This window comes from Festucalex cinctus, chromosome 14, assembly GCF_051991245.1.
Source record: "Festucalex cinctus isolate MCC-2025b chromosome 14, RoL_Fcin_1.0, whole genome shotgun sequence".
Lineage (NCBI taxonomy): Eukaryota > Metazoa > Chordata > Actinopteri > Syngnathiformes > Syngnathidae > Festucalex > Festucalex cinctus.
The window spans coordinates 1,885,357-1,910,100 of record NC_135424.1 but is presented as its reverse complement, the minus strand read 5'-3'; the positions used below and the strand labels follow the sequence as shown (position 1 = coordinate 1,910,100).

Genomic DNA, 24,744 nt, shown 5'->3' with positions numbered 1-24,744 from the left:
TCTTTTAACCATTTTTTTATTTGAAATGTTCAGTTTGTGTATTTCTTTCACATCGGGGACAAAACGGAGATCATTATTCAGCTCTTACCTTCACCATCGTCTCCACGTCATCAGACCTGCAGTAGGGGGCAGTAGAGGACAAGACATCAGCTCACAATTGGCGTTGCAAATACACGCCAGCAAGTTTACTTTTTACCCACAAAACATGACCTGAAATTCAAATCCAATCAAATCAATTTTATTTCACTCTTTAAAATAAAATGGGACAGAAAGAAGTAATCAACACACACACAAAAAAAAAAGAATCAACACAAAATCAATGACAGCAAGCGGTCAAGACACTTTTGGTGTTACAATTTGGGATGTAACGATATCCAAACATCATGATACAATATTATCACGATATGAAGGTCATGATACGCTAATTAGCACAATATTATGGGGGGGGTGTTGATGTTTTAAAAAGATCAGATGTTGTAAAAAAAAAAAAAAAAAAGCAAGCAAGCACATATTGATCACTTCACAAGCAAATTAGATTCCCCTTCATCTGACAATTAGCACAGATTTTAAACATAGAAGGCCAAAACATGCCTAATGAAAATTAAATTGCACTAATAAACTAGCCACTAGGGGGTGCTAGAACTGCACAAATGGAAATCAATTTTAACAGATGTGTTCCTTTTAAATATTGTGAACATGACGACGACGATACTGTGGCAGTTTTAATATCACGATATTGCCCTTATCGTTACATCCCTAGTTACAATACTACCGAACAATTCAAAAATAATTCAACTGTATGTCCTTTTGCTATATATATATATATATATATATTTTTTTTTTTTTTTGCAGTAAATCGGATTACTGTTTGTGTGAAATTGCTGAAGAAATAGCATCATCTCATCATCTGGTGTATTTTCTTTTTTTTTTTTAAATATCACATACATGTCATATAGAGGGGGGGAAAAAAATCAATTTGGAAACTTAGCAATCACTTATCTTGATAAACAAACTGAAATAAATGCAATTCCGATCCAGATTTAACTAATTTGCTGCAATGGCTCGCAGAACCACATCGCCACGGCGACAAAAGCGACACGTACAACGTGATGACAAGACTTGACGCCCTCCGGCCCACGGGACAAGAGAGACGAGACGGGCGGGACAAAAGCACGGCAAACCACAAAAGGCACAAAGTCGCACGCGCGCACACGCTAAATGATGACAACGTGCGACATCTCTGGTGCTGTCAGCGAGCCGGAGAGGAGAAGAAGAGAGGTCTTTAATGATTAAATTATCCCTTGACCTTGTCTTTGACAGGTCCCCCCCCCCCGCATCACAATGGCGCGCGCGCGTACACCAAAAAAAAAAACCGCACGCGTGTGACGGGCCCAATTATGACCCTGTCAAGGGAAGCTCGCGGAGGGCACGACTGAGTGTGCGAGGCGAGGAACAGATTCAAGACGCCAAAATGACTGAAAATACAAAAGTGTAGTACAGGGGGGTGTCCAAACTACGGCCCGAGAGGGGGCCATTTGCGGCCCGCCGTCCATTTTTTAGTGGCCCGTGACGTATGCTAAAAAATGGCATTTGACTCGGTTCAAATAAAATGAACAAAACAAAAACGTTTGGAGATGGTCAAAGTACGAAGGGAGGGCGTCGTTTTAGTTCACTAAAACTAATGAAAAAAAGTCAAACCAAAATTCAAAAAACAATATTGTGACCGAAATAAAATAAAAACAAAAATGCTTTTTAAAAAACGAAAACTAACTGAAACTACATTTTATGTTTACAAAACTAACTAAAACTAACTAGAATTATGGCAAACGTCCTTCGTTTTAGTCTTTGGTAATTAACTCATTTGCTCCCAATAACGTGTAAATACGTTTTTTTTAATGTTCTAAGTGTCCCAAAGACGTATTTTTACGTTTGTTTGTTTTTTTAATGCTGGAGCATACAGAAGGCTTTGATGCAGCCTCTCAACTGCAAAGATCGGTTGCAGAAATGGTAGTTATTACACAAACGGCCAGCAGGTGGCAGCAGAGCAAAGTAGATCAACCAGGGCCATGTAGCAAAACAGCTAAATTACTCACAATTCTGATGAAACTTAGCTCTCTTCTAATGCTAATTGCTGCAAAACGGAAGCAGATAGAAACATACCTTTTTTTTTTCCTGGTGAAAGAAGAGACTTTAATCTTTCTTTTGATAGGTTCCATTCTTTTATAGCAATAGAACAAAATATATTGTGTGGGCCTTGCAAAATCAGCCAATACTAACGTCAGTATGGATCTGAGCTGTAGTATTGGACTCATAAATTAAACCTTGTTGTCCGCTGTGGGTCATCTTCAAATCTCTTTTATCTATTTTCAGCATATTTCATGAACAACTTCTTGATTTTAATGAAACATCGAGTTCATCTCAACTTTGTTTTAGCATTTTTTCTCTTGCTTGGGTCCCAGCAGATAAGTCAGCACTTTGCTGTGACTCACCTCCAGCCTTGCTCGGGGGGGGGGGCACTGTTTGTGTGCAACTGTGTAGTGTTAAAACGCTAAATATTCATAAACAGAACCCGTTTCAAGTCCGACTGGGGGGTTCCTGAGGCTAACTCCAGTACTCTTCGCGTGCGTGAACAGAGGGAGACCACAAGGCTGGTTCGGGCTATTTGGGAGGGGGCAGCGGTGGGCATCTGCTTATTTGCATATCTCCCACGGTGCTTTGGGGGGGGGCAGCGGATGAAGCCTCCATATGCATGAGGCAGCCGCGTTTCGCCTCCCTTGCAGCTGCACACGCACGCACGCACGCACACACACACACACACGCGCGCGGAGGCTCCATAGATGGTGTGATAGGCAGCACATGTCGTATGCAAAACATATGCCGCCGTGACCTCCAATAGTGCTTACGGGCCCTCCCCGAAAACACGAGTCCGGAGTCGCGTGGCAAAAATATGGAAATGTAGGAACACGCCCGGTGGAGACAAACGGCCAACACACACACACACACACACACACACACACACACACAACAGGTTAATTGACTCACTTTCTGAAGCCCTGGATGAGGTTGCTGCGGAACAACCCAAGGTCCAGTGCGGGGTGGGAGGGGTCCGACACTGGAAAAGAGAGGAAAGAAGGGGATGAGATGAATAAATGTATAAGGCTGTTTGTTTATTCTGCACTGTTGATTTGTCTTCCGACAGACTTTTAACTCGCCTTTGACGCCCGCTGTGAAATCTCAAAAGGGATTCATTTGTATGCATTGGAATGATTGAGCACTCTTTTTTGTTTTTTTTGTTTTTTTTTTTTAAAGTGTTTGTCCTCATTAGGGTCAAATATTACTCCAAAATTCTACAAAGTTCTGTAGGATTTTTTATCCCTAATGAGGACAAACACTAAAAAAAAATAAAAAAACAAAAAAATGGAGCGCTCAATCACTTCAATGCATACAAATAGTCATGCATGACAACAAAATAATTTTTGCTTTTTCTTCGGCTTTCGTGTGACAAAAAGAAAAAGAAATAAAAATTACGAGACATGACAAGTCGTAATAAATAAGCGATGTCACTTGTCCTCAAATATATTTTATTTTTCAATGGTGGTTCACTTTTTTTTGTGACAACATTAAAAAGTGTACAGTAAATAAATCCCGGTCATAGTTTGACCCATGAACAGATTATAGGCTCTTTTATTGCCAGTGTTTTTATTTATTATTATTATTATTATTATTATTATTATTATTCAAATCAAACAAATCTGAAGTCTAACCTCATTTTGGAAGTTACGCTTTATGGTGGGACACTAATTGGGACGCAACGATATCCAAACATCACGATACGGTATCACTATATGAAGCTCACGATACGATAATTTTACCACGATATATTGTGGAGAGGTTGGTGGTACAAAAAGAGGTCAAAATGAGCTCATACTAAAAAAAAACATTATTGCTGTACATTACAGCAATAAAAAATATTGTAAAAATGTGAAAAATATTATATAAATATTTATTGAGGCACTTACTTGCTCAGATTACACATTCCCCTTCATCTCAGCATTAGCGTGGATTTTAAACATCTAAGGGCCAAAAACATGCCACCAGAGGGTTCTGGAACTGCACAAATAGAAATCAACCCGACTTTTTGGACAGATGTGCTGCTTTTAATATCGTGACACGACGACGACGATATATTGTGGCAGTTTTAATATCGCGACGTCACGATATTGTTACATCCCTAGACACTAAGTCGCAGTGATCTGGGGATAAAAATAACAAGAAACGTGCTGGAAAACCAGAATAAATCAATGTTATCATCTTCTTAAAATACATCAAAGGGACACATTGCAAATGTGAAAATGAGCAAAGGAGACTAAAACCAGCGAAAAGAAGCGCCATCCATTATTCAAGCGGGCCCCCTTTACTCGACGCTCCGCGGCCCGGTTGGGGCGCCTCTCGTCCTTCGCTCTTTACATATTCGCACACGCGCTAATCTCTTAAAAGGTCTGATGAACGCCGGCCGCCGAGCGTGCGAGTGCGTGCGTGCGTACTCGCTCAATTAGCCTGCAGGCGCAGGAGCAATTTTCATGACGACGGGCGCTCGAGACGCAGGGAAGGCTCGTTTGGAATGTGTGCGTGCGTGCGTGCGTGCGTGCACCTACACAAGGTATAGAGTTGAGCCAAGTTTCTTGTAGCCATCAGTCGAATCTCTGAAGTTACTAAACCTTCTAATTCCAGTGAAAGGCCTGCATCCTGAAAGACGGAAAGATTACAATCAAAGAGAGTTAAGGAAAAAAAAAAAGAAAAAAAGAAAAGAAAAAAAAAAAAAAAAAGAGATCCCTTAAAATGTGTACAATGAACCGTGATGTGCAGTAGTAGGGCTTCACTGTACACATACAGAGTACCTTGAAAGCCTGTCGAGCTGCCTCGACGCTGGTGAAGACCGGATGGATGTAGCTGGATATGGTGTCAAGGTCCGGGGTGACGTCGACCGCCTGCATGCCTTTCATCACCTCCAACACACCTTCAAAACACACATGAACTCATTTACTACCAATAATGAATAAATCCGTTTTTGTTTTTTTTAATGCTCTAAGTGTCCCAAAGACGTATTTATACGTTTTTTTGCTGTTTTTGTTTATGCTAGAGAATACAAAAGGCTTTGATGCAGCCTCTCAACTGCAAAGAACGGTTGCAGAAATGGTAGTTATTACACAAACGGCCAGCAGGTGGCAGCAGAGCAAAGGAGATTAACCAGGGCCATCTAGAAAAAAAGCTAATTACTAAAACTGATGCTAATTGCTGCAAAACGGAAACAGATAGAAACACACTTCTTTTTCCTGGTGAAAGAAGAGACTTTAATCTTTCTTTTGATAGGTTCCATGCTTTTATAGCAATAGAACACAATATTCTGTGGGCCTTGCAAAATCAGTCAAAATCCAGTAAAACAGCCGGGAGCGAACGGGATTGCGAAATGTGAAAATGGCGGCGAGTGAATGAGTTAATAATAAAAAATGGAGAAAAAAAAAAATGAAAAATCACAAAACTTTATTGACAAATATAGGAATAATTGTAAATAAGTTATCATACATTTGCTGCAATGAACTGCTTCTCCTTGCAATGAAGAATGCTTGGCTCTGTTCCCACTCACATTCACATAGCCTGGCTATTTGAATATGACTCAAAAAGCTGAAGAACCACAACATCTAACGCAGCAGAATGGTTCGAGCCAGTCTGCTGAGGTCACCCGTTTTCTGATTGCAAACTTGGCCACACACGTACTCAGCAATCTTCCACTCACATGCACAACACGTCAACAAGTACATTGTGCTCAAACTATGCCTTGCAATTGCATTTTTAGGGTTGGAACACCCATGTAACCAGGGGCGTGGAAAACCAAATAAATAGAGAGGGTGAGGAGAGGAATCTTCAGAGAGTGCAGGAGTGAATTGTATCAGTCGGTTCCTCTCCTCTCTCGTCGCGAGCCCTGAACTGAGTGTCTTCTCTCCTTTTTGTGTCGTGTTTAATCGATGTCAAACAGGTAACCCTGACAACAAACAATTTAGTTTGGCAATCGACCACATTATGCTGCGCACACCCAAGTGCGAGCCTGCAGCTGTGGAAGCTTCAGGAAAAGTCACACACACTCTTACTTGGCTCTACAGTAGAGAGAAAAAAAAAAAAAAACACCCCAACTAAATGCTCATGGATGCCAAGCGTTCCACCTTGGACTCTGGTGGAATACGTAGACACGCACTTGGCCTGAAGTGGACTCTTGCAAGCGTCGCCCTGCTCTCCAGCAGAGCCCTGAGGTCCCGCCCCAGGGAAGTCAGGCCTAAACAGCCGCATGCATATGGAACAGCCGCACACACACAAACGCAGATGCCCCCAAGTGTGTGCGTGTGCGCACGTATGAAGACGGCAGCAAGCACTTTGCATATGTCTGCGAGCGTGCCCGGGCGAGCGAAAATGAGTGCACAAAGATATTCCGTGTGTATACATACAGTCGTGATAGAGCGCCGAAATTTGGCATTTTGACAAATATCGGCATCGGTCATTTTTTTTTTACATTTTTTCTAATCTGAAGGCCGATAATGCTGGTATCTCACTGAGCAGTGAATACTTGCGAACGTAAGAATCATACGGCTGATGATAGATCCACTTAAAAAATAAATAAATAAATAAATAAAGGGGGGGGTTAACTTCAGGGCTTCAGGGAACTAATTTAAATGTACATTTAAAAAAAAAAAAAAAAGTTTTTATCTTCATTTTTTAACTCTCTGCACCTTCTGTTTTTCAAATTCAAACTAAAATAAGTACAAATTTAATACTTAATTTTTACTTACCAATACTACATTTTTACTTAATACTTCTATTTTTACATTTTGGAAGACTTTATTTCGTGTAAAAAAAAATTGTTTTTATTTAACTTTTGAAAACATTCTACTGCCTCAAGCTAGATTAAAAAAAAAAGAAAAGTCTATTGACTAAGATTTAAAATAATAAAAAAAATAAAAAAATAAAAAATAAAAAAAAAACTCCCAATATTTAATATAAAAGTTGCTCAATAAACATATTGCTTTAAAATTCCCCCAAAAATTAAGAGCTGGAGTTTGTATTTTTTCCAAATTTTGATGCTAATATTTTCCCTATTCTCGTGAAAATGAATTATCGGCTCCAAATATCAGTTATCGGTGTCCGTAACTACCAATAATCAATATCGGTGTATCACCCATATCGGTCTATCACTAACATACAGTGGCTTTAAGTGCATGTTTTGTGACGGAAATATGGCCGCGTCTATACGAGCGCCTCCCACGCGGCCTTCTGCAAACTAGCTAAAAGTGCTTGAGTTGGCACACCTCAACATGCCGTGTGTATTTACGCTCCCCCACTCGGGTTTCACAACACACACACGCATCTGGAGCTCGGTTTCCGTATCCTCCCGGGATGTATGTGCTCACCTGGCAGTCTCGCTCTTGAGCTGAATAATGGATGAGTCGCAGGCTTTTACACGCCATTAAAACCCGCGGGCCGCCTTATAGCAGGTACGGCTACCTGAACCGGCTCTTGTCCACTTTATAGCCCCTCGGTCCATATCGCTCATTCATCCGAGCCTCTCGCTATCCATCTTCTACCCTCTCGCCACCCTTTTCCAAGGAAAAAAAAACAAAAAAAACGAGAGATCTTCCTCCTTCTCAATGGACTATCCGTCCATTCAGTCGTCGCCTCGTCCATTCTTATCCACCCTCTAATCGCTTTTCCCGCTGCTTTTTTTTTTTTTATGAAAGAGAAGGCAGTTCCTGCTGAATAATCCATAATCAATTTTGCTGCAGCAGACAAACAGAAAACAAGTGAATGGAGACCTGGGGCGGTGAGGGAAAGAAAGAAAGGAAAAAAAAAAGCACAAGTGAACACATGCCAGTTTGATCAAAGGAAATTGAACAGAAGCATTTTAAAATACTCTGAAAAGAATCCCGTGTTTAGTAAACATAAAATAGATAGATATAGACAGATAGATAGATAGATAGATAGAAAGAAGTATAAATAGTTATTGTATACATTTATGTGGCTATTTGGCTGATTATTTTTGGCAGATGTTTGAAGGGCCATAATTAGCCGATTTAGTTTGTCAACTTCATCAATGGTGGACCTGTCATATGAAACAATTTAGGTTTAAATAAAAAAAGAAAAAAAGGTAAACCTAGAGCTTCCATTTTAATGACTGAAAAGCAAAATATCTCCAAAAGAGTTACTTACAACAAGACCAGGAGTGACAGGGAAAAAAAAAATAAAAAATCAGATTATGACCACACTCAAAATATAGCGCAATATCATGTGGCATCTATACCTCATACAAGTGACTCTCAGCTTTGGGCCTTGTCTGAACAACTTTTATTTTTGCGCAGGGCTTGGAAGTGAGTCGAGAGGAGGATGAGGAGGGAGGAAGGGGAAGTGCGGTGAGGGGGGGGGCAGGGGTCCTCTCCAGGTCGGTTAGCGTGAAGCGCTGACACAAATCCGGGCGAGAAGTATCAAAGTAGTGAGTTAAGGATGGCAGCGGTCACAAGATATCATCGTCAGCTTCATGTCTGCAGGTTAACTGTCAAAAGATGAGAAGTGCGGCGGAGTGGAGCCAACCGCTAGCCGTCGTCTCTCCGCACCCGACCTTGGGCGTGAGTACCTGTCACTTCGCCTCCCCGAACCCTTTCGAACCCCGCGCCGGCGCCACCTACACGCTTTGGATGCGACTCTACAAAAAGCCGCTCTCGATTTTGGCAGCAAGATAAACAAAACGACAAAATCGCAAGCAAACGGCACATTCTTGACATTATTTTTGGATCATTGACAGTCAATTGGATCTATTAAAGAAACGCCGTGATGTAGACATTAGAAAGTAGAGACATATTGGTGTGTTTTTTATTTTTTCTATTTTACTTTAAAGGGCCGATACTGATGCCGATTATTACCTTGACTACTAATAAATTAAATAATGAAATAAGTCATCAAGGAGACCGATAACCAATATTTGGAGCCGATATTCATTTTCAGGAAAGAGGGGTGGAAAAAAAAAAAGATATTGGGGTATTTTTTTTTTCTTTTTACTTCAAATGCCAATCTTGATATTGTTTAGTTGTGATTATTGAACAATTTTTCTGACTTTTCAGTTTTCACAAATGTATTCAAAATTTTAAGTAATTGAGCTTTTTTTTTTCTACATGGCCCTGGTTGATCTCCTTTGCTCTGCTGCCACCTGCTGGCCGTTTGTGTAATAACTACCATTTCTGCAACCGTTCTTTGCAGTTGAGAGGCTGCATCAAAGCCTTCTGTATGCTCTAGCATTAAAAAAACCAAAAAACAAATATGTCTTCGGGACACTTAGAACATTAAAAAAACGTATTTACACGTTATTGGGAGCAAATGAGTTAATATGGAACCATATTGTGACTGCACGACTGATAACTCGTTTTTGGGAGTGAACAAAGTTGTCAGAATGCCGGTTTGTATTCAATTACCGGTCAAAAATATTGACGGACTCATCTGTTTTGTTCATTTTATTTGAACTGAGTCAAATGCCATTTTTTAGCATATGTCGCGGGCCAATGAATAATGGACGGCGGGCCGCAAATGGACCCCGGGCCGTAGTTTGGACACCACTGGATTAGTAGAAGAAGCTAAGCTAGCTGTAGCTAACTAGTAGCTATGAGTAGTAGAAGAAGAAATAGAAGATGCTATGCTAGCTGTAGTTAGCTAGGAGCTAAGTAAGAGTAATAGAAGAAGAAATAGAAGATGCTATGCTAGCTGTAGTTAGCTGGGAGCTAAGTAAGAGTAATAGAAGAAGAAATAGAAGATGCTATGCTAGCTGTAGTTAGCTGGGAGCTAAGTAAGAGTAATAGAAGAAGAAATAGAAGATGCTATGCTAGCTGTAGTTAGCTAGGAGCTAAGTAAGAGTAATAGAAGAAGAAATAGAAGATGCTATGCTAGCTGTAGTTAGCTAGGAGCTAAGTAAGAGTAATAGAAGAAGAAATAGAAGATGCTATGCTAGCTGTAGTTAGCTAGGAGCTAAGTAAGAGTAATAGAAGAAGAAATAGAAGATGCTATGCTAGCTGTAGTTAGCTAGGAGCTAAGTAAGAGTAATAGAAGAAGAAATAGAAGATGCTATGCTAACTGTAGTTAGCTAGGAGCTAAGTAAGAGTAATAGAAGAAGAAATAGCAGATTCTATGCTCGCTGTAGTTAGCTAGGAGCTAAGTATGAGTAATAGAAGAAGAAATAGAAGAAGCTATGCCAGCTGTAGCTAAGAAAAAGGCCCTAAGTCTTGATTTAACACCCTTTTGTAAAAAAATTACAGACTGACATCTGACCAAAAATAAATAAATACTCGAGTGTAGATGAAATGTGAAATGTCTGCTTAAGTACAGCACCTGAACCTCTGGCTGGAAATAAGACTTGAGAAATGTAGATGGACAGCGTAAGAGGGTTCAAGGTGAGGTCGCATGAGCAGGCAGGTGCAGACCGCGCAACGCGAGAGCACAACACCCCCTCCGCCCTTTCCTCAGCAGTAACCCCCCCCCCGCTCTTGCTCTAGCGTGTCAGAAGCGATAAAAAGTGCACGCCGACGCGAGTGCTGACAAGCGATGACTAGCTAGCGGCAGGTGGGCCAGCGCGGGCCGGCATATGCTTCCGCTAAATTCACCAAATCCACACCTCATCAAAATGCAACCCCCCCTCGTCCTTTTTTGCACTCCCCTCCCAATTCCGCAGCTCCGGACCTGCTCTGCCCGCTAGTGACACCTGTGGACAAAAAAGTGACACGGCGCTTAATATTTCATGGAGCGTGCACAGTGGGGCGCGTAATCCAAAGTGAATTCCCTCAGAGCGCTTGCATTTACATGAAATCAAGTCACTCCGCATCAGTCACGTCACCTGCAAAGCAACCCCTCCCCCGGCCCTCCCCCTCTGTCCACACACACACACACACACACACACACACAACTCCTGCAGACGAGGGGAGGGGGAGGCGGCTGCATCATTCATGAGGGTTAAGGCCGAGCGGCGAGTGAGCGAAAGAGCAGTTCCTCCACTTTCCCTCAATTCCGGTTTACACCGTGACGACTAAATGGAGTCCACCCCGCGCCGCGTGTGCGTCTTTTAGCTCTTTGACCGCCAAAAACGTTTAATAACGTTTGGTAAAATCACGATGTATGTTGCCATAAACGTTAAATTACGTCAACTATTTTTTTTTTCTTTCTTTTACATATATCAGTGGTCACTGCAACGTCCAAGTGCAGCGCAGCGCAATGAGTTGTGAAATCAAAATCACCCACTAACTATGGCCAGCAGATGGCAGCATTGTATCTGTTTTCAATGGGCTGCCGATGTATGGAATTACTCAACTCCAAGTTTATTTAACCTCGCAGCGGTTGCTGCTCGGGCCCTAACTAGAGCTGCGAATTACAATGAAACGTGACGCAATCTTGATGAAATTGAACATTTTCAAGGCTGACGTGAATGATCAAAGCCTTTGTAACATTAAACCTAATTTGACGGAGCGTCACTAAACAGACAATATTAGTTTCAATGTCACTGTTGTGGAGAAAATGTATCTTTTCAATTTTCGCTCAATGTCACTCAAATGACCTATTTTCAAATGGTGATTACTAAAGAACGGAATAAGGTAGAAACATACTTTGTTTCTAATGAAAGAATGGAATGCGATTTTTCATGTGGTACCCATGTTGCATATGTGGCAAAAGAAGACAAAATTCTGTTTGCTTCGAAAAATGAGTTCAAATGCTCGAAATCAGCTGGCATTGGGGCTTGTTTTTTGATAACGTGGCAGTAAAAGAGTTAAGAAATCAAAAAGACCCACTAACTATGGCCAGCAGATGACAGCATTGTATCTCTTTTCGAATTACTCAACTCAACTCCAAGTTTATTTAACCTAGTAGTGGTTGCTGCTCGGGCCCTAACTAGAGCTGCAAATTACAATGAAACGTGACGCAATCTTGATGAAATTGAACGTTTTCAAGGCTGACGTGAATGATCAAAGCCTTTGTAACATTAAACCTAATTTGACGGAGCGTCACTAAACAGAAAATATTAGTATCAAAGTCACTGTTGTGGAGACAATATATCTTTTTCTTTTCAATTTTCGCTCAATGTCACTCAAATGGCAGATTTTCAAATGGTGATTACTAAAGAGTGGAATAAGGTAGAAACATACTTTGTTTCTAATGAAAGAATGGAATGCAATCATTCATGTGGTACCCATGTTGTATATGCAATATTCTGTTTGCTTCAAAAAATGAGTTAAAATGCTCGAAATCAGCTGGCATTGGGGCTTGTTTTTTTGAAAACGTGGAAGTAAAAGAGTTAAGAAGCCTCGGTTAGGCCAGCGTGTCGACGAGCGGTTATAAATCAAGTCTTTTTTTTTTTACACTTGCCATGTCAGGCAGGCAAAGCTTCACAAGCCGTCTCGACCGCACAAAGGGGGAGTCGATCCCGCGCGCTTCCTCCTCCCTTGTCAATTAGCTGACAGCGGCAAAATGCATCATTTATTAATCGCTCTAAAAAAGCCCAAAGAGACGGACGGGGGCTTGGCAAAAAATAAAGCACTTAAAAGCCAAGCCGCCGCCGCCGACGTCAACGCTCGTTTGACAGCAAGTCCGCTAACGAGCGGCGAATTCTGACAATGTCGTTCGGCTATCTGTCACTGAGACGATTCCACCGCTTCCTCCCTCCCTCCTCCTCCAAACTCATCCAGGACAAAAAAATAAAAAGAATAAAAAAAAACACGAGGCTCAGGAGGGAAATAACCGTCAAGTGGCAGGCAGGAATCGTCTCCAAAAGTAGTGAGTCACTAAAACTGTCACAAAGACGAAAAACTTCAAGAGTGAAGAATTTTTTTTTTCTTAAGATGATGATTTTTTTTTTTTTTTTTTTTTTAATTATCTACCATTTTTAAATTGAGTCTCAGTTTTAGTCCAATTTCAGTCATGCTATTTATTTATTTATTTCAATCTGATATTGATTAAAAAAATAAAAAATAAAAAATCTACAAACATTCAATTCCAAATTCAATTTTGTGGAGGCAGTAACTGGTTAAATGATTTAGCTTATTAATGAAAGTAAGACATGCTATAATTTAACTTAAGTGTTACACAAACATTGACATCATGATTCTAAATCAATAATTATAAATATAAATGAAAAAGATTCTGAATTGTCTTAAAGCAGAATAAGTCAAGCCTTCCATAAATGTAAGAAAATGCTGTTAAATTCATGCGAACAGTAAATTTCAAGAAAATACTCACAAAAAAAAAATGCCTTTAAAATTCTATTTTCTTATAATAGAATTTATGAACAAAATTGATATTAAAATAATTGATTCATGGTTTTATGAATCTATATCAGGTTTGATGGGGGAAAATCAATTTGATATTGTTTTTTTTTTTTTTTTTTTTTTCTTCAACCCAGCCCGACTAAAATCTCTTTCCAAATGACTTTTTGTCTTTATTGTTCATAACGGTAACATAATGCAAGATTTTTTTTGTTCCTAATCTCTTTTTATATTTTTTAATAAATTGAATAATAGCTGAACAAGCTACTTTCCTTTACTTCTACTTTCAAAATCAGTTATCCGTCAACGTACTGTGTGCATGTAATAACGAGATTTTCCAATTAGACAATTATAAGTTGTAAAGGACGGAAATGAAAAACGGAAATGCTGCTGCAGCCACAAACTCGTCTGACGTCCTGCAGGTGGCGGTAAAGTCTAGGATCCATCTCAAAAGGCCCGCGCTGAACGAAACGACAACATTCACATCCGACAACATTTCCTCAAAAGTCGAGAGTGTTCTTGATCGCGATCGGCAAGTTGTGACGACCTCTGAAAACTTTGCCATCTCTTGCCTCTCTTGAGAGAGCACGTGTTTGCTTCATCTCCTCTCGCTCAAACGCTCTCACGCGGGAGGGGGTGGGGGTTTTTTTGGATCGGACCTCTTCGCCCTTGGCTGCCCCGGTCCGGTGAAATCCGTCCCAGTTGGGAGGGGTTGGTTGGGGCATTAATATTTGAGGTGAAGCGCTCCTTTTAAAAGCTCTTTCTGCTACAAAATACCTCTCATAATCCCCCCCCCCACCCCCCGTCGTCTACATTGCAAAAAATAACACGAAATGGTTGCTTTTCAGATGGGACGGACAGACAGATGGCTGGCAGGTTGACGTCTATTTTTGGCATCGTTGGGGGGTCTCACGGCAGCCCATACGCGACGACTACTACTTGACTAACTATGATAACTTTTTGTTGGGGAAAAAAATTATCATTTAAACGGACCTTGAAAAAAAATATCGCAATCACATTTCAAAAAAATATATATATATCAATTAGATTTTCCATAATCGTTCAGCAATAGTTCCGAGACCGTTTTTTGGCCCCCGTTACGATTCCCAGTTTTGCAAAATCAGCCGATACCGATTTTTTTTTTTTCTACGTAAAAAAGCTGCCCTGCCATTGGTTCAGAGCATTCAAGGCACCAATGGGATATCTTGGCTCGGCAGTGTGAAACATTTAGTCATAAATTTGTATTGAAGTAATTTTTCTGCCCTTAGGTGGCATTAGTGTTTCATGTTGGACGTTTTCTTTCAATTGTATTGGATACATCAATTATACTTCATTTTTAATACCTCTGAACATTGCATTTAATACTATTTAATGCTTTAATTTGAGCAAAAATCCATTTGAATGCTTTTTAATGTCCCTGTATATATGAGTGTGTGCGCGTACCGGCCACGTTGTTGTCCGTCACGTGCTGCGTCAGCAGGGGCCAGAAGTAATGGGGCCTGATGGGCATGTTCTGCTCTTTCATCGTCTTCATCAGCTCCAAAGACACATCTGCAAGAAAACAAAGTCTCCTTTAGTGACGTTACCAGCGCGCTGTTTTTTTTTTTTGCATGACACAATGTTTACACGGCGTACCGGTCTTCTTGGCCTCCAGGGCGCACGACAGGATGAAGGTGAGCGGCGAGGTGTGCATGTTGGCGTCCTGCAGCTCTTTGCAGTAGCGGCTGATCCTCTCCAGTGGCTGGAATTCAAACGTCAACATCAACTCTTTTACGAGTAGAGCTAAGTATCAATTGAGATTTCCAAAATCGATTTGATTCAGAAAGGCCCGATTCGATTAGTTTTTTGAAGGAAAAACATTCCCGAAAGTTGATGCTAACTTCCTGTTAGCATTTGCTAACTTCCTGTTAGCACTAGGCCAGCGATGTTTTAAAAACAAAGCGCGTTTTGTATTTAAATATAACAGCGGATGTCATTTTTAACGTTCTGTATTTAGTTTTACAGTTAACGCCAACTGCGGTGTCATTTAAACAGCTTAAAGAACGCTTCGGGACAACAGAATAACGTACGCCACACACTTGCTAGTTGCTAATGCTACGCGAGCAAAAATGGTGCATTCGGGGTACTTTCACAGTGTCAGAAACTTCCACTTTCTTCGATGACTCAATTCACGAGCAATGTCAAGCACCGTGTTCATGTTGATACAATGTCTCAGGAAAAAGTTGCCCAGGTCGACCGGCTCCGCGCTGCTGCCGTCGTCCGACTGCAGGCTGGAAAACGTTCTCAGGATGAGGAAAGCCGTGTCGTCGTGGCCCCGAGTGATGAGGCTCAGGCACAAGTTCATCGCGTCTGCAAGGGCGAGAATCGGTCGAAGGCAGATTTTAATAAGGGCTGAACGGTTAGTTTTGCATTTGCAAAGAAATTGCGGTTTGGCAAAAGGCGATTACGTCATCGTGAAAAGCTGCAATTTAATTTTTTTGTTTTTAATCAAATCGGAAAATGTTACATCATATAAGCAGGTATAATTTTACTTTGCCTACACTTTAGCATGTGTGAGTTTACTGACTGGAGAAGTTTTATTTGTTTTATTTATTCTTCTTCTTATTTTTTAATATGTATACAGTGTTCCCTCGCTACAATTGTGTGTGCAATTTTGCATGCATTATTTTTACATTAAAATGTACATTATTTTATAAAGTTTACGAATGTTTGAATATTAAGAATGCTTAAACAAGAGAGAAATGTGAGAAAATGTAAATGCCTCAACGAGAAACGTGCATAAACTGTGTGGTGAGACGTTTTAGAGCCTTAAAACATTTATAATAAATGTCAAACATAAAGCTAACTACTTTGCGGATTTCATTTATTGCGGGTATTTTTTGGAACCGAACCCCAGCGGAAAACGAGGTAACAGAGCATTGAATTTATTTATTGATAAATACAGTGTTTAAAAAGTGCAAATAAAAGCACATGCAATGTTGAAGTGGTAAATTGTAACTAACTGTTTATAGTAGAAAATAGAAAAAACAGATATTAACTCTAACACCCAAGGTATCATGTTAAATACAAGACATTCTGAGCCCTCTATTTTCTGAGTGTAATATTTTTTTCACCATTAAAACCCTGATGTATATGATCTGACACATACATTGCACGGATAATCCATTAGAGGGCAGTATCACCCAACTGATGGCTTTTTAGTCGCAATTAGATTATTTTTCATAATCGTTCAGCCCTAGAATTTAAAGACAGCTAAACTAATTGACTAATTGAAACTGACCTGGAACGTAGCCCCTCTCGTGCCTCAGGCGCTCCACCATTTCGGGGACGTGCTGCTGATGGCCGGCCTTGGCCAAGGTGAAGATCACGTCCATGATGTCCCGGTCCATCAGACTGCAGTCGGCGTTCTCCGCCTCTTCCAGCGTCTGATGCGACCGACACGGGCATCGTTATTGAAACCAACGTAGAATGCGCAAATTTAAATGAAGACGCGCGCACCTTCTTCATGCTGTCCATGTCTCCCTTCTCGGCGTGGGCATTCAGCAGGGACACAAACGTGTCGGGGCCCGGCTGGATTCCGGCTCCCCGCATGACGGACAGGATGTTCTTGGCGCTCTCGATGTCGCTGTCAATCACAAAACCGTTTTTTTTAGCCAGTTATTCACGTGCACGTGTTAAGCTGCGACTCAAACCGATACAAAGTGACAAAAACGTTTGTTGACAAAAGTGACAAAAATGTTGATTTTGCTGCTCAACTCATATTCCACTAACGCAGTGCTTCTCAAATAGTAGGGCGGGGGCCCCCCCCCAGGGGGGGTGCGAGGCTCCATCAAGGGGGGAACGTTTGACCTCGGGGAACATGCGTTTTTATTTTTTTTATTTTTTACTGTCCTAGAATAAAGTGCAATTGCACCTCCACTACATTAGGGGGCAGTGACGCTCATTATTGGCAGAGTGTGCGCATGTGTGCTTGCACTAAGCAAAAAAAAAAAAAAAAAAAAGCACAAATTATTTTATTTATTTTTGTTTTGCAGGTTAAAGTTGTTGTTTTTTTTTAATATTCTGCTCCTGAGTGAATGTTGGTGATCAGTTTGAATGCATTATTATTTATTGATTTTATGTAATTGTATTTTTCCGTATCATATGGTTTGACATGGTCAGTCAAAACATGTTTATAGTTTAAGGATTTAATTTTATTTTTTTTTATTTCAGATGCACTTTAAATCTTTTCTATTACAGTTAATAAAGCTATTCTTTGTTTTAAGTTGGTCCATATTTCTTTCATTTTTTATTCTCTTATACGTTAATACGGATACAGTGTTATGCAGAGGTGTGCTTAGAACAATTTTATAGACAAATGATACGAACGCAATATTAACCAGAACACCACATTTAGACTAGTGGGGCTGCATAGAACATATTATTGTTAAAAAAAATAATAATAATCTGGGGGTTGACAAAGGCATGCAGAGAATTCTTAAAATTGACATTTTCCCTCCACTTAAAACGGATCAATTTGACCTCCGACAGGATGATTCAAGTTAAGAGCGAGAAGCAGCAGCAGCAGCAGCAGCAGCAGCAGCAACAGCAGCTCACCCTGCGCGAGCGTGGCCCGTTATCAGCGCGTTGAAAACGGCTTCAGTGATGGGGAGGTCTTTGCTCTTCATGAAACCCAAAATGGTGCTGGAAAGGAAGCAAAGTAAAAACCATTGATCGTTAGCGGGAATTCACAAAGACACATAATTATCATCAACAATTATAAAAAGGTTATCGATTCATAACAGTTGCTTAACTCATTCACTCGCCGCCATTTTCACATTTCGCAATCCCGTTCGCTCCCGACTGTTTTACTAGATTTTGACTGATTTTGCAAGGCCCACAGAATATTGTGTTCTATAGCTATAAAAGCATGGAACCTATCAAATGAAAGATTAAAGTCTCTTCTTTCATCAGGAAAAAAAATTTTGTTTCTATCTGTTAACGTTTTGCAGCAATTAGCATTAGAAGAGAGCCAAGTTTCATCAGTTTTCACAAATATATTAAAAGTTGTAAGTAATTTAGCTTTTTCTCTAGATGGCGCTGGTTGATCTCCTTTGCTCTACTGCCACCTGCTGGCCGTTTGTGTAATAACTACCATTTCTGCGACCGTTCTTTGCAGTTGAGAGGCTGCATCAAAGCCTTCTGTATGCTCTAGCATAAAAAAAAACAAAAAACGTATAAATACGTCTTTGGGACACTTAGAGCATTAAAAAAAAACTTATTTACACGTTATTGGGAGCAAATGAGTTAAAAGGGAAACATCATCGTTGCACGTTTTGGACAATTCCAAACAATCAGACAGTTTTGAGCTCAACCCACTGCGCACTGTGATGTCACAATATGGGGGGGGGGGGATTTATATTTAACAAAAGATGGACTTGTTTGTTTAATGTACCACTTGATTAGCAGGGAGCCACTCCTGATGCCAAACTATTTTTTTTTTTATAGAAGCAATTAAAGTCAACTTTCCAATTGAATATTTATTTAACAGAGCCGAAAATGCATTCACAAGCTCACCTGGCACCTTCAATGTCTCCACTCTGACAGTAGGCGGTGATGAGTCTCTGGTAGGTAACCTTAAAATCACAAAATGACTCAACTTCAACAGAAAAATCGAGCGAGATATTATGTAAAGAAAATGTGCATTAAAACCATGAACCCAAACAATTGTCTCCCTTTTTCACGCGCTTTCTTTCTTCTTACTCTGTTTGGCGGGATGTTGGCCGCCTCCATCTTGGCCAGAAAGACGGTGGGCGAGAACTTGAACTCATTCTGCAGGTACACCTTCAGCAAGGCGTTGTAGTGACTCACGTCATATTGCGCACCTTGGGGGAGAAGAAAACAAAAATCGCATTCCTGCAATTGCGATCGTCTGTAGCTCTTAAAAAGAGCTAATAAAAAGTTGGCGGAAATCCGAGTCATCATCTTTGTCTTATGTTGTAATGTATGGAGGACCAAAACTGCCAAAATTCAAAATAAATAAATGACTAAATAAATAAATAAATAAATAAATGACAAAGTGAAAATAAAAAGGAATATATAAAAATATAATTCAAAAATTATATCCAAAAAAATAAATATAAGTGGAAATAAATCCGTTTTTATTTTCACTTTTAGTCATTTATTTATTTATTTTGTCATTTATTTATTTATTTAGAATTTTGTCAGTTTTGGGCCATGCTGCCAAGGCGAAATATTATTCAAACGAGGGGGCGGTCCTAAGAGAGCTGCTCACTCGACCAATGACAAGGCAGTTTGCAACGGCGAAGTCCAACCCAAGACGCGCTTAGGACCGCCCCCTTCATTTGAATAACATTTCGACTTGGCAGTACGACCCAAAACTGCCAAAATTCAAAATAAACAAATGACTAACTAAATAAATGACTAAATAAATGACTAAATAAATAGATAAATAAATGACTAATTAAATAGATAAATAAATGACTAAATAAATAAATAAATGAATAAAAGTGAGAATAAAATTGGATGTAATTTTCAAATTATATATTTTTTTATATTCATTTTAATTTTCACTTTTAGTCCTTTATTTATTTTTGAATTTTGGCAGTTTTGGTCCTCCATTGTAATGTGTTCATGTACAAAAATAAAAATCTACTAATACGGGGGTTAGCTGATTAATCGGTCGGGTCCCAATTACAAAAAAAAATTGAGATTTCAGCAAATCCTCCCACCCATTTCCTGCAGCCTGTCCCAGACAAGGTGCGCCAGCTCGGTACGCTCCTCCATTCCCATTTCTGGCAGCAGAGAGCCACAGCTCCGTAGCAGTAGCAAGGCCAGGTTACCACTTGGATAACCTGCACAAAAAAACAAAAAAAATACAGAAGCAGTGTTTATTATCAGTGATAAACATGATCAAATGTAGTTGAGAAAAACAGTGCAACTTTCTAACTAGACTGAGTGCAATTTCTGGAGAAATTGCGTGGGAATGCTGAAAGCTGAATGCCAATAGCTGAATGCTTATGAAGTAAATTGAAAGATAAATGATGTGAAAATTACACATTGTGAATTGGTTGAAAAATAGACGAATAAAAAGAGTAGAGCAGTATCACAGAGTTGAATGATGATGATCAGTTGTATGTATAGAAGTGGGCGTGGAAAGTGGGACTTAGAAAAAGTTCAATGTCAGTCCCGTTGAAAATGAACGGGGGAAAAGTTGATATTTAACGTCAAATTGTGCGAGTAATGTCAGTAACGTGGAATCAGACGATAGGTGTGAATTTTTCAAGCAAGTTGAAATTTCAACGGTGTAAATAGAAAAATCCCATAAAATAAAAAAAAATCCCAATAACATATGTGGGATGCTTTCAGTATTCCCACAATTATGCCTCTTTATATTCGTTCTAACCCATAAATTGCATGGCGTTTTCAGTCCATCTGTCGCGGCTACCTGTCCTGCAGATGTCGTGGAAGATGCGCAGCAGCAAGGTCTTGGTGATGCGACCGGTCCTCCTCACCGAGCTGTCCAGCTTGGCCAAGGCCCAGTCGAAGTGCTCGGCCTGTTTGGAGCGCACCGCCATGCTGGGCTCGTTCTTCTGCTCCGTGGCCACGCCGTAGCCGCGGACGCATCCTGCCGTACGTGGCCACACATAACTGGAGGTGTCGGGGGAGGGAAGCGAGCAATAATTACATCAACAATCTGGATTATAAGCATGCGATTCTGCAGTGGGAAATAATCAAATTCCACTTAGTTATGTGTACCCTTGCTCAATAAAAGGTTAAACTGTCTGGTTTACCACATTCAATTAACCTTGCATGCATGTTTGTTGGAATGTACGAGGAACGTGGTAGCCACTAGGCCACAGACAAAACTATGAATATAGAGAATAGAGGTCTATTTGTGGCTCTGTTTAAAATCTATCCTACGTTATTCACTGGAAAAACTCCCCTATTCATTGTGACAATATGAAAATAATTATGCCCATCAGTGACTTTCAACTACCACCAACATTAAATATATTAAGATGCTGCATAACATGGTCATCATCAATTTACGACGCTGACTGTGAAAATCGTTCATTAAACCACATATTAAATCGGTTCATGCACAACCTGAAGCACATGATGCAATTGTAAAAGTCAATGTTCGATTCCAAGAGACCAAGAAATGTTCGTTACGCACGTTAACCTGATTACCTAACACTAAGCAGGGTGCCTTTTTTTAAAATATTCAACCGTAAAAACAACAGTGACATTAGCTTATTTTGTCATAATTTCAGTACAATAACATATATGCACGTAAAAGTACAAATCATGCTTGTTGTGTGGTTGTCATTGAGCCTCAATGACATCTGCGCATCATGCTAACGCGCGTGGATGGCGGCTACCGAAGTTAGCCGCTTACCAGGACGCGTTTCCCACACTCGGGCGCTTCTCTCGGGTCAAAACTCGCGTTCTGCCAACACCGCTGTACAGCCGACTAAGCGGCAGTCCGGTTCTTCTGGTCCCCGCGATTTGGAGCAAGCCCGAAGGCGAAAACTTGAGGAACCGTGCCGATCTCAAGAGCGCTGCCATGTTTGCTGTGTCGCAGACAAGACATGCGTCAATGGTGTGCGAGACTTCCGGGCAACGTCACGAAAGCATCGCGAGATGTTTGGGTTTAAGATTTTACTCAATATGCGCGTAATGAAATATTTGCTTCATTTTTTTAAGAGGTTTTGATGAAACCCAAAATTCGCCGACTTATATACTTAGAATACTTGATTATACATACACAATCGAAATGATTTTTGCCAAATGAAGTATTTTCCTGTATAACAAGTTCACTTTTGACAAGTAAATAAAAAAAAAAAAAAAAGTGTTTTGTGTGAATGTAAAATGTTCACAATATCAACCAGCATTTAATATTTTACATTTAATTCTGCAGTTGGAGCTATCATGTGAGAAAATATAAAATACATAGCAAAAAGAAAAAAGAAAAAAGATGATTGCCCAAAATAGGATTTTCTTATAAAACCATCAATTATCAGTCACTTTTTTTTTTAATAAAAACTGAAATAGTTCAATAAAGTATAACAAGGAATGCCACAAATCAATTAATGCGTTACATACTTTATTCACATGTACAAACACACAGCTCATCCAATATTTTATGGATAGAAAAAGAATTTATTTGCATTTACTTATTTATTTTTTTAACATAAAAAACATTGAGAAAGGTTAATTTAATTCTTGGATCAGCATACTATTGCTTTTCCTCTTTCCTTTTTTAAAGCTCTCTTCAACTAGCGTCTTTGTTTCCTCCACACTTTTCCTTCGGCTCTCTCGTCGACGGTGCTCGTTCCACAGCTCCAAAGCCATCCCGCGGGTGTCATGACAATGTTCCAGCGTCCAGGCTTGAAAGAATTCACACTTTTTGGAAGCCGAGAAGTATTTCTGCCTCTTCGCTCCTTCTTCTCCCTCCTTGGAGAGGGAGGCCCTGGCTCGGGAGAACACCGAACGCAGCTGACTCAAGGCGGCCAGGACGTATCCTGCAACGTTCCGCTCGTCTGGGCCCGTCAGGACGTGAGCGGCGGCTTCTACCGCCGAGTCTGTGGCGCGGGATTCTTGCTTGTTGAGGTACCCTCCTCCTAAGATGAGAGTTTCTCCGCCGTGCACGGCCTCGTGAACGGAGTTGAAAATCTTGCTGGAGTTGAGAGCCTCGGACAAGGTGAGCATCGTGTCACAGAAGTCAAACGGGAGCGAATCGGCGTCACCGTTGAAGAGCTGCAATGTGAAAGTATAGCAATAAAGAGTGTTGATCAGACTGTAGAAGATCAATGGCGATGGATTTGGGCACAAAGAGCTCAGTTTGGGGATTTTTGCAGAAATTGTCGGAACGCCAGAGAGAGCGGAGGTTGACTTTTTATTCTTGCTCGTCGTTTTTTTGACGTTTTGGTTCGGATTCTGAACGTCCTCCTCCAGTACCTCCACCGGCGTTCTCCCTGCCTCGTCGTGCTCCTCCCACCACGGCCTCCACGCGGGGATTAAACCGCCCAGAGCGCCCCCCTTCAGCAGACCGGTGAACTTCTCCTTCTCCCGACTGTCAAGGAGCGCCCACAGCTCCTCTTCGGAGAGCTTGTCGAGGTCAAGCTCCGACAGATGTTGGGCCACGTTTTCCGATGGCTCCTCATCCGCTTCCTGGCCGCCGATCTCTTCCAGCCTTCTCAAGATGTCCTCCTTCTCCCCTGCGCCACCCGCTCCCGATTCCTGAAGCTCGGCTAATCTGGTCAGCAGATCCAGAGCCTCGATGCCGCCGTCTTGCTCCATCGCGGCTTCTCTTAACACGCTTCCCATTCCTCCGTTTGCCTCTTGTGCCTTTTGTCTCAGCCCGAGAAGAATCTCGTGCATTTTCTTCTTCCTCTCTCGGTCCGTTCCCCCCATGTTTTTCAACTCCTCAAGAACAGACTCCTTGTAGAACTCCTCTGAGCACGTGGAGTGATCCGGGCTTCGGTAGCAAGCCACGCCGCAGTAATGCAAGTTGCACCGAGGGCAAGTGTAGCACGCAGGCTTGCAGTTGCACAGCATGCACAATTTGGAGTTCTTCCCAACAGCCGCAGCCTGCGTGATGAATTCATCTTGTCCAGAAGAAGCTCCTCTTCCGGGGAGCAGGATTCCATCCCTGCTGACTGCCGAGGCATCATCCTCTGCTTCATCCGGCCACTCGTCTTTTGGACCGATGTCTGACAGAAGAGTTCTCACTGACGGGGGAAGTGTCCGTCTAATTCTTGGATTCATTGTCGTCAAAACGGCGCAGGATAAATCGGCGTCTTAACCTGATTACCTGAAATGTAAACAGAACAGACTTAGTTACGTTACAGTAGTGTCACGTGGTCATAACAAAGATGATTTCAAAAATGTATTCGCGTCAATTTGCGGAGTCAACGAGTGCTTCTAACTGAATCATAAACACGTTTCATGCCATTCATAGCATTTCGACATCAATTTGTCACACTTAAATGTATTTTTCACTCACTTATTTGGATCAGCAAACTCGACTGGTCAACGAATCAGTGGGCCGCCATCTTGGATTGTGATGACGTACACTTAAAGGGGCAGTGTCCCGATGTTGCCGTTGTAGATTAAATAAATAACGCAAAAGGTCCCAAAAAATGAAAATTCAATTGTTTTTTGTGTATTTAGAGTTAAACTAATAATATCGGCAACTATAGACACTTTGGGCGGTGGTGTTGATTACTCACAGATTTTTACTATTCACATCATTGCACCGTGCATAGTGAGTTAAAACACAAAACATGGCCTCTATTTTTAGACTAATAAGCACACTTTAAAATACATAATCAGTCCGTCTCACACATTTTTTTTTTATCTTTGTCTATTTTTATATGTGTCTTCCTGATTCCGCAGCGCGTCCACA

At 40.9% G+C, this 24,744-nt stretch overlaps 2 protein-coding genes across 2 annotated transcripts in view; both read right to left on the bottom strand.

Moving 5' to 3' along the window:
• lrpprc (leucine-rich pentatricopeptide repeat containing) overlaps positions 1–21,956 on the bottom strand; it is a 66,481-nt gene extending 44,525 nt beyond the window's left edge. The window contains exons 1-15 of the mRNA XM_077495680.1: positions 21,733–21,956; positions 20,779–20,981; positions 20,063–20,185; positions 19,074–19,195; positions 18,888–18,946; positions 17,928–18,014; positions 16,830–16,956; positions 16,612–16,756; positions 15,520–15,680; positions 14,967–15,072; positions 14,775–14,882; positions 4,899–5,017; positions 4,656–4,746; positions 3,043–3,112; positions 89–116 (exon numbers count right to left, since the gene is read on the bottom strand). Of these exons, the coding sequence (XP_077351806.1) occupies positions 89–116; positions 3,043–3,112; positions 4,656–4,746; positions 4,899–5,017; positions 14,775–14,882; positions 14,967–15,072; positions 15,520–15,680; positions 16,612–16,756; positions 16,830–16,956; positions 17,928–18,014; positions 18,888–18,946; positions 19,074–19,195; positions 20,063–20,185; positions 20,779–20,981; positions 21,733–21,902 (1,719 nt within the window). The 5' untranslated portion in view covers positions 21,903–21,956. The remainder of the gene's footprint in view (positions 1–88; positions 117–3,042; positions 3,113–4,655; positions 4,747–4,898; positions 5,018–14,774; positions 14,883–14,966; positions 15,073–15,519; positions 15,681–16,611; positions 16,757–16,829; positions 16,957–17,927; positions 18,015–18,887; positions 18,947–19,073; positions 19,196–20,062; positions 20,186–20,778; positions 20,982–21,732) is intronic.
• Positions 21,957–22,423: 467 nt separating this feature from the next.
• znhit2 (zinc finger, HIT-type containing 2) lies at positions 22,424–24,432 on the bottom strand. The gene is made up of 2 exons (XM_077495296.1): positions 24,343–24,432; positions 22,424–24,150 (listed from the first exon to the last, which is right to left on the bottom strand). Exon 2 carries the CDS (start codon positions 24,102–24,104, stop codon positions 22,548–22,550), a length of 1,557 nt encoding a protein of 518 aa, XP_077351422.1. The 5' UTR covers positions 24,105–24,150; positions 24,343–24,432; the 3' UTR covers positions 22,424–22,547.
• Positions 24,433–24,744: the final 312 nt, after the last annotated feature.

Bases quoted from the DNA above. Each gene is read 5' to 3' on its own strand.
- znhit2 (XM_077495296.1), bottom strand. From the start codon at position 24,104: ATGAATCCAAGAATTAGACGGACACTTCCCCCGTCAGTGAGAACTCTT.